The following is a 15,924-nucleotide window of genomic DNA, read 5'->3' as shown; positions in this document are numbered from 1 at the left end:
GTAATAAAAATGAAAATTTTTGAGGTTTCTAATGGAAATAAAATTTCTTGCAAATTTGTTTTTAATGTTTTAAATGATTCAAATGTAGCGGACTGTTAATTAGTTTAGTAGGTGACAGGGTGTGGTTCTCAGTGGCTACTGCAGCGGCCACAACCTCCTGCTAATATAGCTCACTGCACTCGATAGATATAGTCACCTACATGGATGTTTGTCAAAAAGCCTTTTTGGACTGTCCATTTAAAATGCTCCAAATTATATAAATATTCGGCCGAGCAGTCAATTCTTTTTATTTTTGGCTTGTAACTTTTTATTTAATATATATATATATTTTTTTAATTCTATTAACTTTTTTACTAATAGCTATTTTCAAAATTCTGCCCATTTTCAACTCTATCCTCCCCTCATCCCGAGTCAGGCCACCGATCTTATCGGAGGTCGGATTCTGGATGGGCATGTTCGAAACCCTAGTGGTATATGGACACGTTAAATTGTTATCTATCTATCTATCTATCTATCAAAAAGCCTCTGACTTTCACAAGATAGTGATCGCCTTGATATAGTTTATAGACTATAGCTCAAATTAAGAGTATAGACTGGCTCAAATAAAAATAATAGACTGACTGAAATAAATACTAGTCTAGCCCAAATAAAGACTAGACTCTGGGTAAAATAAAGACTGTAGACTGGCTCGAATAAATATAATAGACTCGACTGAAAGAGTATAGGTTGGCTCAAATAAAGACTATAGACTGGCTCAAATAAAGATTAGACTGGCTCAAATAAATAGTACAGACTGGCTCAAATAAAGACTACCATATAGATTCTGGCTCAAATAAAGAGTATAGACTCTGGCTCAGATAAAGAGTATAGACTCTGGCTCAAATAAAGACTATAGATTCTGGCTCAAATAAAGTTTGGATGTTGTTGAACAAAATTTAGAGTAATTCAGTAACTGTTATACATGTACTTTCTGAAATATAGCTCAAAATTGATGTCTACACTTGACTTAAGAGTTCAGTTTGCGAAGTATAATAGACAGTTTGTGTTGTGATAGAATCTGGCAGGTTAATTATGACTGCTGACCACTGTGTTATCTTCTAGTCTAAGAGTATATCTATTACGTATATACCATCCATTGATCTGTGCTATTGATCGATTGTGCTTCGCTATCATTGGATCTGTTATTAGTGTAGCCATCGGTAGATCGCGTAAGCATTGGTATATCGCATAAGCATTAATCAAGAACGCTGCACAATCAATGGATCCCTTGTTAAAGTAACCATCAGTAGACAGCACAAGCATTGATCGATCACACTGCACCACCAATGGATCCATTGTTAATATAGATATTGACAAACAGCATACATGTAGCTGTAGTGAAGTCAATGATACTGCTATTATGCTTATTTCTTTATTTTATGGAGTATTATTTTGTTTTATTATTATTAGACAAATAGTGAGAACTAGTCCAATTCAATAATATGTCTTAACCTAATTTTCTACAAAACATAATTTATAATTAAAACATTTTTTATAATAAAATTGTAGTTAAATAATTTATTCACAGTAACAAGTTGTTACTTACATTGGGAGTAAACTATGCAATTTGCACATTTTAGCCTGTCATTACAATAATTAAATTTTGTTTGGGGTGGGTGGGTAATATTATGACTGCAAAAATACCGACAATGCCTTTGGAACATTTCTGATATAATAACCCTTCCAAAAACTAACGACTGAACCATTGATGGCGCAGTGCAACCGATAGATGTCTGCACGATCTACCGATGACTGCTAACAACGGATCCATTGATGGTGCAGCATGATCAATTGATACATGCATGATAAAAATACAGATCCATTGATGGAGTGGTGCGACCGATAGATGCCTACGCAATCTACCGATGGCTATGCTAGCGATGGATCCATTGATGGCGTGGTGCGACCGATAGATGCCTGCGCGATCTACCGACGGCTATGCTAGCGATGGATCCATTGATGGCGTGGTGCGACCGATAGATGCCTACGCGATCTACCGACGTCCATGCTAGCGATGGATCCATTGATGGCGTGGTGCGACCGATAGATGCCTGCGCGATCTACCGACGGCCATGCTAGCGATGGATCCATTGATGGCGTGGTGCGACCGATAGATGCCTGCGCGATCTACCGACGGCCATGCTAGCGATGGATCCATTGATGGCGTGGTGCGACCGATAGATGCCTGCGCGATCTACCAACGGCCATGCTAGCGATGGATCCATTGATGGCGTGGTGCGACCGATAGATGCCTGCGCGATCTACCGACGGCCATGCTAGCGATGGATCCATTGATGGCGTGGTGCGACCGATAGATACCTGCGCGATCTACCGACGGCTATGCTAGCGATGGATCCATTGATGGCGTGGTGCGACCGATATATACCTGCGCGATCTACCGACGGCTATGCTAGCGATGGATCCATTGATGGCGTGGTGCGACCGATAGATGCCTGCGCGATCTACTGACGGCTATACTAGCGATGGATCCATTGATGGCGTGGTGCGACCGATAGATGCCTGCATGATCTACCTATGGCTACGCTAATGACAGATCCCTTGATGGTGCAGATTGATTGACTGATGCTTGTGCGATTTACTGATATCTACGTTAACAACATCCCTTGATGGGGCAGTGTGACCTACTAATGGCTACACTAACGACTGATCCTTTGATGATGCAGCGTGATTGATCGATAGCATAGATCGGTTGATGGCGGGACATATCTAGTAGTCTGGTAGTAGGTTCTTACTAACTGACACCTCATATTTTAACTGTCATTTCTTTTCAGTTTTGAACTTGAAAAGTTTTACGGGAATGAGACTTGAGGAAGAGCTTGAGATTACACTTCCCATACACAGGTGTGGTTGTATTTATAACTTAATATCCACAGGCAGTAATGTTATTAAGAATGGAAATAGTGCTGCAGCAATAAACCGGTATACCACGATGTGTCATCAGTTCGATACGAACTGCAGTACAGTTTTGTGTATTGCGATTTTTACATGTTATTGTTTCCGTATATCATATTTGATGGAAAATTTTCAACCCCCCCCACAAAACCCCCAGCATTATATTAATTAACAATGACACGAAATGGCAGGTGGCAACAAATTACATGCTTTTGTCATAGGAGATCTTATCAGAGTCGATATAGGTGACCATCTAGTTTGTGGAATCTTTGTCACTGTATGACAATTCTGTTTGGACAAAACAAGGGTGAAATATACCGGTAATTAAAGATAGGAGAGTAACTGTAGTTGTCAACAATGTGATTCGGCTTTAAAGCCAGTAGAGGTTGAATTCATCCAATCAGCGATGATGATATTGTTTATAGTCTTGTTTATATGTGCTAGCTCAAGCTGTCAAACACCCCAATGGTGTCATCTATTATTAATTTTCTGCACACAGTGCTGAATGCTCATATTTTATATACATATATGGGAGTTACAATTCATACCTTTTATTCCTTTTTGTTAATTTATTCCAAATTAAATGTACACTATTTGATTTTTTTTTTTCGTTGATGTGATCAAATGGTTTTGTTTGTTTCATATTTTGATGTTTATTTATCATCTGTTTGACAGAATATTAGACAAACATTAGTCATATTTCTGGCTGGACTGGCCTCGGTGGCGTCGTGGTTAGGCCATCGGTTACATGCTGGTAGGTACTGGGTTCGGATCCCAGTCGAGGCATGTGATTTTTTATCCAGATACCGACTCCAAACCCTGAGTGAGTGCTCCGCAAGACTCAATGAGTAGGTGTAAACCACTTGCACCGACCAGTGATCCATAATTGGTTCAACAAAGGCCATGGTTTGTGCTATCCTGCCTGTGGGAAGTGCAAATAAAAGATCCCTTGCTGCTAATTGGAAAGAGTAGTGGTGACAGCGGGTTTCCTCTCAAAATCTGTTTGGTCCTTAACCATATGTGTGATGCCATATAACCGTAAATAAAATGTGTTGAGTGCGTTGTTAAAGAAAACATTTCTTTCTTTATTTCTGGCTGCTTTGTTGTGTATTGACTTCTAGCTGTTTTACAAATATCACATCCTCTTATGGTTTGTTTTCAGAACTGACGACAGTGAATCTTCTCACTCACACATCCATGAAGTTTTGATTAAACGTCAACTTCAGACTCCTGGAAGGCCTCCACCTGAGAAACAGAATATTAGTAAGTTTTTTTTTAACTCTTTCCTTCCCAGTAGCCCAGTGGTAAGGCGCTCGCTCGATGTGCAGTTGGTATGGGATCGATCCCTGTCGGTGGGCCCATTGGGCTATTTCTCGTTCCAGCCAGTGCAGCACGACAGGCATATGAAAGGTGGTGGTATATACTTACCCTGTTTGTAGGATGGTGCATATAAAAGATCCCTATCTGCTAATCGAGCAGAGTAGCCCATGAAGTGGCGACAGTGGGTTTCCTCTCAATATCTGTGTGGTCTTTAACCATATGTTTGACGCCATATAACCATCAATAAAATGTGTTGAGTGCATTGTTAAATAAAACATTTCTTTCTTTCGTTTGTAATGTTATAGCTAATTTTTAATTAGAAGGATGTCAGTATTCCCATGACGTCACTTTGTATTTCCTTACAATTTAACAATAAATTTTATGCATGACGTTTCCATTTTGAGAATGATTGAAAAATTCCAAAGCAAATCAGAGGGAATGGTAGGTTTTATTTCCATTGTTCTATCTGTCTGTCTGTCCAATTGTCTGTCCCACATATAGTTTTCCAGACTTCTTTTTTTTGCAACGTCTCAAGATATTGAGATGACATTTTGTGTATGGCTTTATCATGTACTGTTACAGATCAAGTTTGACTGTCATGGTGATTAACCAATTTTGACAGAGTTATGGCCCTTGAACATTGGAGATACGAAAATTTGTTGGACCTGGTAGGGGACATGTATTGCTTTAGCAGTACTCTTGGAATGCTTTTTTTGTTTTATTTAAAATGGCCAAAATGAGGTAAACTTTTAGCATTACTGTTGTGTTTGTTTTATGTAGGTCTTGCTCTGGGTCTGAAATTACTGAATGGTGACTTGGCCAAACTGAAAGTTAAACATCCCACCTTATTTAAAAAGTGCTGCATCGTACAGCAGATGACATTTTCAGAGGTTATCAACCCAGGTGAGAATATAATTTGTAAACCTTTAGAAATATCATTTGCTTCAATTTTTTTTTATAAAACTTGCTTAAACTCTTATTTTTACTTCTAGCCATTTTTGTTTTTTTCTTCTTTGATACAATATAAATAAGAAACAAAGCAAAATGTGTTGAGTTTTAGCAATTAATGCTTTTGAAACAATTTGTAATTTTTGAAGATGAGGTTGAAATTTCTGATAATCTTGTTGTATTGAAGGCTTTTGATGATATCAAATCTAGTAGAACATTTATAATGTGTTGATTTCTCTATTTGACAAGTCCTTTATGGACTGGGGGGGGGGGGTGGGGTACATAGCCCAGGGGTAAAGCGTTTGCCTGATGTGTGGTCGGTCAGGATTGATTGGTGGGCCCATTGGTCTGTTTCTCTGTCCAGCCAGTACACCACGACTGGTGTATCAAAGACCATGGTGCATGCTATCCTGTCTGTGGGATGATGCATATAAAAGGTTGCTTGCTACTAATGAAATAAAATGAAGCGGGTATTCTCTTTAAGACAATATGTCAAAAATTAACAAATGTTTGACATCCAATATCTGATGATTAATAAATCAGTGTGCTCTTGTGGTGTCGTTAAACAAATCAAATTTAAAAAAAACCTTTTACAGACTAGTGATTGTTATACCAGATACTCCGTGTTTGTTGACACGCAGTTTGTCTTTCAGATGAAATGCGGAATGACCTGTACATAGGCTTGTGCAGCGGTGATTTTGATCGTGGCAATAAGAAGGCTGCAAAAAACATAGAGATCAAGGTGACAGTGTTTGACAGTGAGGACAACGAAATTCCCGTGAGTATCTTAAAATTTCAAACAGAATGGATTCATCGGTCTTGGTTGCGTAGTGGTTAAACAGGATTTAATTCAGTTGGTTGAGCACTCGTCTATATGTTTGCGTCGCAGGATTGAATCACCTCAATGAATCCATTCAACTGATTGGGTTTTTTCTTGTTCCAACCAGTGCACCATAACTGGTCAAAGGCCGTGGTATGTGCTTTACTGTCTTTGGAATGGTGCATACAAAAGATCCCTGGCTGCTAATGGAAAAATGTAGCAGGTTTCTTTTAATGACTATGAGTAAGAATTACCAAATGTTTGACACCCAATAGCCGATGATTAATTAATGAGTGTGCTCTAGTGGTGCCATGAAACAAAACAAACTTTGGTTAAACCATCTGCCTTAACCTTTAGACTACTGGATTAATTTTGGACAAAAACCACATTGGGTACCATAGTGGGTACAAGTTGATAATTTTTACTCACATATATTCACTTAAATGTTTTATAAATACATAAAATAAATTTCATATTTGAATTGGTATTATTTTCGTTAGTTTTTATAATTTTTATAATATTTTAGATCAGTTAATATTGATTAAAATTAGGCAAAAAATTGAAAAAGTCACGTTTACTTACAGGCATTTGTGGCCAGCTATCCAGTATTTATATACATTGTGGTTTTCTGACCAGATTTTAACACACCCCCCCCCCCCCCCCCCAAAAAAAATAAATACGATTCATATCCAAATGTTTGGTCATTTTCGTTGTTGGTAAAACGATCACATTTATTATCAAATTAGCTGTCACAATCAGCTATCAATCCCTGAAAATGACCGCTGCATGCCACCATTGTTGTAAAGCGAAAATACTTGCCGAAAACCACATTTTGAACTCAAAATTCCACGGTATTTTTAATTGAAAAAAAAATAAACATCATCTTGTTAAGAAATGAAGTTGGGTGAGATATCGCGCCTGCAGTAGTCAGAAGGTTAAGGTGGCATTCTCATTATGCGATTTGTTGACCATACAAAAATTGACACATATAAGACCTTAAGTCGTCCCAGTTTAGGTGTTCTCACAGTATGATTTGATCGCATGTGACAATTTGGTGCGACTAATTGCATAAAGCTAATGCTACTTATGGCTGGTACGGTTCTGGGTTTGCACCCTGTTTCGTTTATAGTTATTTTGGTGCTTATATCCAATTGTGGAATTCATCGAAAGTTGATCAGTTGGTGCAAACTGATTATAACTGACTATTGATGATGATTTTTAAAGTATCGGTATGTATAATAATTTACAGACTTTTGTTAATCTTTGTATTTTCATTGGTCACATTGTCATATTAACTTCAAGAAAGTTGCATTGATCACAGTAATCTTCAAAAATATTTAAATATTTAAAATGAAATACATAAAGCTATGTTGGTTTTTCTCCAGGATTGTATCTCAGGTGGGTGCGGTGAACCTCCGACCACCCACTACTTCTCCACAGTGTATTACCATAGCAACAACCCAAAGTGGAATGAAATCATAAAGGTAAACTTTTTCTGTCTTAGCTTCATAGATCACAGAAATGTATTATTTTACAATATACTTATTAAACTTTTTTTTTTTTTTTTTTTTTTTTTTTTTTTCTTTTTCTATTGTAATGTTAACGTTTTTGTCTTTCTACATCCAGATAAAAATTCTGCTATAAATGTTTTAATTGGTCTTGGAAGTATTACTGCATTCATTACTGAATAGCACACAGTGGCAAAGTGCTCACCTGATGTGTGGTCAGTCTAGGATCGATCCTCGTCGGTGGGCCACTTGGGCTATTTTTCATTCCAGCCAGTGCACCATGACTGTTATATCAAAGGCCCTGGTATGTGTTATCCTGTCTGTGGGATGGTGCATATAAAAGATCCCTTGCTATTAATGGAAAAATGTAGCAGGTTTTCTCTATAGGGCTATATGTCAAAATTACCAGATGTTTGACATCCAATAGTTGATGATTAATAAATCAAGGTGCTCTAGTGGTTTTTGTTAAAATTCTAAAATAAAAAATATTAGATTCTAGTGTTTTGCTTGCAAGGTAGTTTTGTCCAATAGATTATCTTCTAACACTCAAGTATTTAGTTATTGCAACTTATACTTTGGATATTAAGGTCTGCATATTACTTTTTGTTTGTCGTTATGCCATATGTAATGAGTTTTGTGTGCTAATCCCATTTTTTGTCTGTTTTTAGCTTTCCATTCCTATAGAGAAGTTTATTGGAGCCCATGTTAGACTGGATCTTTGCCACTGTTCAAGTAAATATTGTTTTGACATTTGTTGCTGTTTTTAAAAGTCTTATTTATATCAGCTTGATGAACGACAATGGTTTTGAATTATTAGCCTGTGTAAAAATAAACCAGAAAAACAATGTTTAGCCTTCGACATTAGAAGAATTCTACTAATTAAAAAGAACCAAGGTAGTTTCAAATATTACCATTCTTTACTTCCAGGGGTTTGAAAAGGGAAGCAACTCTCATTAAACCTGAATATACTCTGTAGACAAGCAACACACTATATGATATAACATTCTGTTCTAGCTTCAGTAAATAACCTTGCTTTTGTACCATAATTATGGTAGTTTTAGTTTTAGTTTTGCACAACCTAGCAGTCGAATCACTTTTGATTCCAACAAAATAAAATAAAGAAAAATGCCTCTATTGTCACCTCTACCAGCCTCGGTGGCGTCGTGGTTAGGCCATCGGTCTACAGGCTGGTAGGTACTGGATTCAGATCCCAGTTGAGGCATGGGATTTTTAATCCAGATACCAACTCTAAACCCTGAGTGAGTGCTCTGCAAGGCTCAATGTGTAGGTGTAAACCACTTGCACCAACCAGTGATCCATAACTGGTTCAACAAAGGCCATGGTTTGTGCTAGCCTGCCTGTGGGAAGCGCAAATAAAAGATCCCTTGCTGCTAATCGGAAAGAGTAGCCCATGTAGTGGCGACAGCGGGTTTCCTCTCAAAATCTGTGTGGTCCTTAACCATATGTCTGACGCCATATAACTGTAAATAAAATGTGTTGAGCGCGTCGTTAAATAAAACATTTCTTTCTTTCTATTGTCACCTAGTGGCCTGATTAACTGCAATTGTGGTATAATCCCGTAAAAATTAACCTCTGTCTTGGAGAGACAACCTAGACAGCTGAGATGTGTACCAAAGATAGTGTGCTTAAAACACAAATTTGTTCATTTCTGGATGAACTCAAAAATAACATGGGAGAACATCATATCTGATGACGTCACTTTGTATTGTTTTTTTAGTCTTATTGAGACAAAATAAAATATGAGCTTTGAGCGTTGTTATTAGTAAGTACATGTATGTTTCCATTTTAATTATAAGGATTGTCTGTTACTTTGTTTATATTCATCAAGGTATAAACAAAAAACATCATCCAGAAACTGTGAATCGGCAAAGCCGTTCACTCATTAGTTTGTAGGTAATTTATTAGATAGAAGCCTGAAAATAAATTAAAATCAAGTCACACAATAACGTAAACATTATATAACCCACATGTCACAATAGTCGATGAAATACATTGATAGTCTCCCTTTCAGCTCGAGACAAGAGTGAGAAGAAGCTGTATGGGTTTTCTTTCATCAACATCACGTCCAACAACAACATCACCCAGCCCGACGGAACACACGTTCTGTGTGTGTACAAGGTAAAGCTTTTGGTTTTAGGCTTCAACTGTATTTGTGTATGCTAATCGGTCTAGGATCGATCCCCATCGGTGGGCCCATTGGGCTATTTCTCATCCCAGCCAGTGCACCATGACTAGTATATCAAAGGCTGTGGTATGTGCTATCCTGTCAGTGGGATGGTGCATATAAAAGATCCCTTGCTACTGATGGAAAAATGTAGCGGGTTTCCTCTCTGAGACTGTGTGTCAAAATTACCAAATGTTTAACATCCAATAGCCAATGATTAATGTGCTCTAGTGGTGTCGTTAAACAAAACAAACAAAAACCTTTACTGATGGGCCACATGTGACTCTAGGACCACAGGATAAAAATCACTCTGTTGCAGACTGAATAATCACAGGACCTCTTCTAGGTGGAGAAATTAAGGGTTTTTTTCACCGAAAGTTGGCTAAAGTCCCCAGCTCACATAACACCTTATCAGTCCATGGTTTGACTCTGGTGCCAGACAGTACATCAACACCTGTCACATCAGTTGCAGTGACCAGTCAAGCGTGTAGTTTTCGGCCAAGTTAATTTCAGTAATGCCAGAAAATACTCAATTTTATTTTAACGCAACAGTGTCATATTAATTATGCATTTTAATGAAAATTATTTTATTGTTTTATAACTGGAAGTAGTAATATTTGATACCAAAATATTACGATTCAAACTGAGTGTCTAATTTAGAGCATTTCTGAATGATCGCGGAAAAAATGACAAAACATGAGATGTACCAATAAATGTTCACGTTGCCTATTTTTATTTGCACTTCTCCCCTTTCTTCTGGGAATGGAGAAGTCAGTTCTCCTACCTTTTCTACTTTTTCAATTCTAGATTAGGACCTAAATGATGGAAGTTAGATCATGTCTGTGATGTTCATATTGGTGTTGTGTTTCTCATTGTTTTCAGTGTGACAACATTCAGAAACTGAAGGAGTACAAACATCTGCCCACATTTCCAGATGACTACAATGACTCAGCAATAATTCCACGCCTGCCCGCTAACATTCCATTCCAGAGAACTGTCAAGGAATCCATTACTGTCTCCACATTCCTCTGCTCCACCAAGTTTACTCAGAAATGTATGTTGTAAATGAACCCTCAGTTTACTATTAAATGTATGTTGTAGATTAACCCTCAGTTTACTCAGAAATGAACCCTCAGTTTACTATTAAATGCATGTTGTAGATAACCCTTGGTTTACTATTAACCATTGTAAACTATTAAATATATGTTGTTGATTAACCCTCAGTTTATTAATAAATGTCTAGATTAAGCCTCAGTTTAATCAGAAATGTACATTGTAGATTAACCCTCAGTTTAATCAGAAGTGTACAAAAAATGTATGTTGTAGGTTAACCCTCAGTTTAGTCAGAAATGTAACTTGTCCAACAATCCTTACATTCAGTCCCACATTACTGGGAAAATATGGACTTAAAAGGTGGAAATTAATGCTATTAGTGAGAATGAAATTTTTAAAAAGCAGATGTTTTCAGTACTCTTAACTAGGTTTAACTAAATATGTACTAGACTGGTTATTAGTCCCCTACTTGTCCAACTGGACATGTAGGTTTCATCTCTGTCTGTCTGTTTATATGTCTGTCTGTCAGTGTCTGTGCGTCTGTCTGTGCATGCATCTGTCTGGCCATCTTCCTCACTTTCAGTTTTCAGGATGTGTTTTGCACAATGCCTCAAGATATTGATCTGAAATTTTGTGTATAGCTTTATCAAGTACTGTTACAAATCAAGTTTGACTTTCATGGCAATTTACCCATATTTGACAGAGTTATGGCCCTTGAACTTAGGAGATACCAAAAATAGTTTTCGGTCTTTTTTTTCCCTCACAATGCCTCAAAACATTGAGCTGAAATTTTGTGTATAGCTGTATCATGTACTGTTACAGACTCTCATGGCGATTAACAAATTTTTTGCGAAGTGATGGCCCTTGAATTTCGGAGATATGAAAATTTGTTGGGCTCAGTAGGGGGACATGTATTACTTTAGCAGTACTCTCAGAATGCTTGTTACTGTTTGTTTTTTTCTGCATTACAGCGGAGCTGTTAGCCATCCTACAGTGGACACCATCACAAAAGAACCCAGAACAGTGTCTTCGCAATCTCATTAACCTCAAAGGTCATGAGGTCATCCGGGTAAGTCTTCCTCAGTGCACCATGACTGGTATATCAAAGGCCATGGTATGTGTTATCCTGTCTGTGAGATTGCGTATATATAAAAGATCCCTTGCTACAAATAAAGAAATGTAGCTGGTTTCCTCACTAAGTCTATATGTCGCAAATACTGAATGTTTGACATCCAATAGCCGATGATTAATAAATCAATGTGCTCTAGTCGTGTCGTTAAACAAAACTTTATTTGATTATCTTATGAAGATAATTACTGAATGGGATGACTGATGTGTTCAGTGACCTCGTCGGAGTTACAGGATGCCGCTAAAATTAGCGTGTCAATATCTTAGGTGGATCTAGAATAGTAAAGGATAATGCCTGTTGTTTCCAAAGAGAGCTGTATAGTTGTTGTATTTATATCTGTGGTGATTATGTTGATTAAATTGTTACTTCTAAAGTCTAGACTCAAATCTTTGATAAAGTCACATGCATACAGCTTCTATGTCTCTGTCATGGTGTTAAAGTCTCAGATTCTGATAGTGTCTTGAGTCTAGGCACTTAAGGCCAAATTGACAAAGCTTGTTTTCGTTTTTAAACATGGTTAACTATATATACGTTTGCAATGCTTAAACACCTGCATTTAAGTTAAAACTGAATTTACAAACTTTTAAAGTCTAAACTCAATCTTAAATGACATGCATGCAATTTGTATGGCATTGTCATGACGATAACGTCTCAGACACTATTCAAGTCTTGAGTTCAGACTCTCAAAGTTTTTGCAAATTTGACTCAAAAAGTTTTATTAACACAAAGCCTTCTTATTTGTTAGGTAGGGGGCGAGATGTAGCCCAGTGGTAAAGCGCCCGCTTGATGTGCCGTTGGTTTAGGATCAATCCCCATCAATGGGCCCATTGGGCTATTTGTCGCTCTAGCCAGTGCACCACGACTGGTACATCAAAGGCCGTGATATGTGCTATCTTGTCTATGGGATGGTGTATATAAAAGATCCCTTGCTGCTACTCAAAAAGAGTAGCCCATGAAGTGGCGACAGCAGGTTTCCTCCCTCAATATCTGTGTGGTCCTTAACCAAATGTCCGATGCCAATTAACCATAAATGAAATGTGTTGAGTGCATCGTTAAATAAAACATTTCCTTCCTTCGAATTTGTTATGTGTGTGTTGTTTTTAATGTTAATACTGTCTGAACTACATGTATTGTGAATGTGTTAAGTAATAACTGCACCATTTTCCTTTCAGTATCTACAAGATCTTTTGGATTCACTGTTCAACATGTTTGTGGACCAGAAAGGAACTCGTGTTCCATTTGCTCTGGAAGTCTTTCATGCCTTGGTAATATATGTGACAACTTTATCAACATACGGGGGAATATAAAATGAAGAATTGCGATATTTGATTGATTAGTTTTAAAACCTATCCACAGATAGTTCAGAGAGAGAGAGAGAGAAAAATAGGTACATTGTTGAGAGGGGGGGGGGGAGAGAAAGAGAGAGAGAGAGAGACACACACACACACACACACACACACACACACACACGCACACACACACACACACACACACACACACACACACACACACACACACACACACACACACAGACAGAGACATAGAAAGGGAAGGAGAAGGGGAGTGATTGAGACAGAGGGAGACAGTGAGAGAGAGAGAGAAAGACATAGAGAGAAAATGTATGTGTGTGTTAAGAGAGAGAAAATAGAGGCATAGCTGAAAGATAGGAGAAGTTCGAAGAATTTGCACAATTAAGTTGAGCTGTTTGTGCAATCATTGTAGAATATAGCATTCATGTTATACAATGTAGTTACAGCACATCTTGCACTATAGATAGTAAACCTATTAACAATAGTCATACAATATATAGTGTTTACTTTCAGGTGCACATCTTGCACTATAGATAGTAAACCTATTAACAATAGTCATACAATATATAGTGTTTACTTGCAGGTGCACATCTTGCACTATAGATAGTAAACCTATTAACAATAGTCATACAATATATAGTGTTTACTTTCAGGTGCACATCTTGCACTATAGATAGTAAACCTGTTAACAATAGTCATACAATATATAGTGTTTACTTTCAGGTGCACATCTTGCACTATAGATAGTAAACCTATTAACAATAGTCATACAATATATAGTGTTTACTTTCAGGTGCACATCTTGCACTATAGATAGTAAACCTATTAACAATAGTCATATAATATATAGTGTTTACTTTCAGGTGCACATCTTGCACTATAGATAGTAAACCTATTTAGGTTACACACCACCATTAATTATTCCATGCAGGACAATATAATTTCTATGTCAGAATATATTCTATGAAAAATACAACTCTGTCAAGAGGGTCATGTGACTACTAATTTTAGAGAGTGCTCTCAACTGACATGTACCATGTAAAACATCAACATACATGTAAGTCCACCACACAAATTTTCTATTAATGACCCATATGCCTGACCACCGCCTTGTGTTGCTGTTATACAAGTGACACCATACCACTTGCACAGTTAGTACTACATATAACAAGTTACTTCAAACCAATGGGTTATTTAATTATTACAGAGGTCAACCTACGTGTAATCATCAAAGAAAGATTTCAAAAAACATATCAGAACTTTCTAGTATTTTTTTTTATCAGGAACTATTTCCTAAACCGGACTATATTAAGCTGCTACAGCAAGTAAGGACATGACAAATGGTATGTGTTGCCTTGACAATAATTGTATAATATATAGTGTTTACTTGCAGGTGCACATCTTGAGCCTGTTGGGAGAAGACGAGTTCAAAAACTTTGACTGTGTTTTTCAGGCTTACCTAGGAAACTTCTCCTATCCTCTTGTTCACAGGTATTTAAAGGCTGCAATACATCTGCGAAGTCTCTGAGACTTTTTTTTTCGGAAACAAAATCTCTGAAACAAAGTCTTGGAGACTTTACACGATACACTAATATTGTTTTTTTCGATGGAGACCATTTTGAAAATCAAGATGGCAGTCACAATTGTGATCAGATCATGTGTGTCCTGCTTTTATATGAAAGAGAATTACAAATCATTAGGGTTCTCATTTTGAACAATTCAAGTTTGTTTACTCAGTGCAAACAGCAGTTGTTTATGGGAGCTGACGTCCCTTCATTTCCAAGCTAGAGTACCAGAGGTGGCGAAAAAGAAACAAAATGGCTGCCTCCAGTAAAAGGAATAGTAATGTTTTTTTCTATTAATTCTAAAATTATGTGTTTTTCATTTGTTAAACTGTCTCTTGTTCCAGCCAGTGCTCCACAACTGGTGTAACAAAGGCTGTGGTATGTACTATCCTGTCTGTGGGATGGGGCATATAAATTTAAAAACTCCCTTGCTGCTAATCGAAAAGAATAGCCCATGAAGTGGCCACAGCAGGTTTCCTCTCTCAATATCTGTGTAGTCCTTATCCATATGTCCGATGCCATATAACTGTAAATAAAATGTGTGGAGTGCATCGTTAAATAAAAATTTTCTTCCTTCCTCGTTAAACTGTCAGTATGTGTTGGTGGTTGGGGTATGCATCTTTCTAATGCACAAGGCTCATATTTGACATGAGTATCCCTTTAAAACATTGGATGGTGTTAAAGCATGTGGTGGTACAGTTTTTATATTCTGTTTTCAGAGATCTGATGTACTGTCTGCTGTACAAAATGGAGATGGCAGCCAGACGGGAAGACCTGAACAGTGAGTTCAAGATTGATCAGGTTTTTATGGTAAGTGTTTTTATTGATTACTATGTATAATTATGGATTAATGCTTTTATCTTCTACAGAGTGAGCCATCAAAATTTGAACCAAATATATTTATTAAGAGGCTATTCACAAATTATTGACGTAAAATTATTTCACCCGGAACATAAATTTGATAATATTAACTGGTAACTTGTTTATTATCCTTTATAGATCCATTGAGTTGGATGGAGTCTGCAACACACCAAACCTCAAGTGCAAAGAAGCTGTACCATATTCTGTGATGTCTTTATAAAAGAGATCTTTTATATGCACAATCCCATAGACAGGGTAGCACATACCATGGCT

The 15,924-nt window shown here is 37.3% G+C and overlaps 1 protein-coding gene across 5 annotated transcripts in view; it reads left to right on the top strand.

Annotated features, from left to right (window-relative positions):
• LOC121368141 (dedicator of cytokinesis protein 3-like) overlaps window positions 1–15,924 on the top strand; it is a 137,049-nt gene that overhangs the window by 23,822 nt on the left and 97,303 nt on the right. For all 5 annotated transcript variants that reach the window (XM_041492733.1, XM_041492735.1, XM_041492732.1 and 2 more), the window contains 12 exons: window positions 2,832–2,901; window positions 4,115–4,215; window positions 5,053–5,175; window positions 5,874–5,998; window positions 7,426–7,524; window positions 8,217–8,280; window positions 9,581–9,687; window positions 10,616–10,787; window positions 11,758–11,855; window positions 13,088–13,180; window positions 14,619–14,716; window positions 15,510–15,600. In XM_041492733.1, coding sequence (XP_041348667.1) covers window positions 2,832–2,901; window positions 4,115–4,215; window positions 5,053–5,175; window positions 5,874–5,998; window positions 7,426–7,524; window positions 8,217–8,280; window positions 9,581–9,687; window positions 10,616–10,787; window positions 11,758–11,855; window positions 13,088–13,180; window positions 14,619–14,716; window positions 15,510–15,600 — 1,241 coding nt within the window. The remainder of the gene's footprint in view (window positions 1–2,831; window positions 2,902–4,114; window positions 4,216–5,052; window positions 5,176–5,873; window positions 5,999–7,425; window positions 7,525–8,216; window positions 8,281–9,580; window positions 9,688–10,615; window positions 10,788–11,757; window positions 11,856–13,087; window positions 13,181–14,618; window positions 14,717–15,509; window positions 15,601–15,924) is intronic.

Source organism: Gigantopelta aegis, chromosome 3, assembly GCF_016097555.1.
Source record: "Gigantopelta aegis isolate Gae_Host chromosome 3, Gae_host_genome, whole genome shotgun sequence".
NCBI lineage: Eukaryota > Metazoa > Mollusca > Gastropoda > Neomphalida > Peltospiridae > Gigantopelta > Gigantopelta aegis.
The sequence above is the reverse complement of the archived record's forward strand: the minus strand, read 5'-3'. Positions and strand labels throughout refer to the sequence as shown.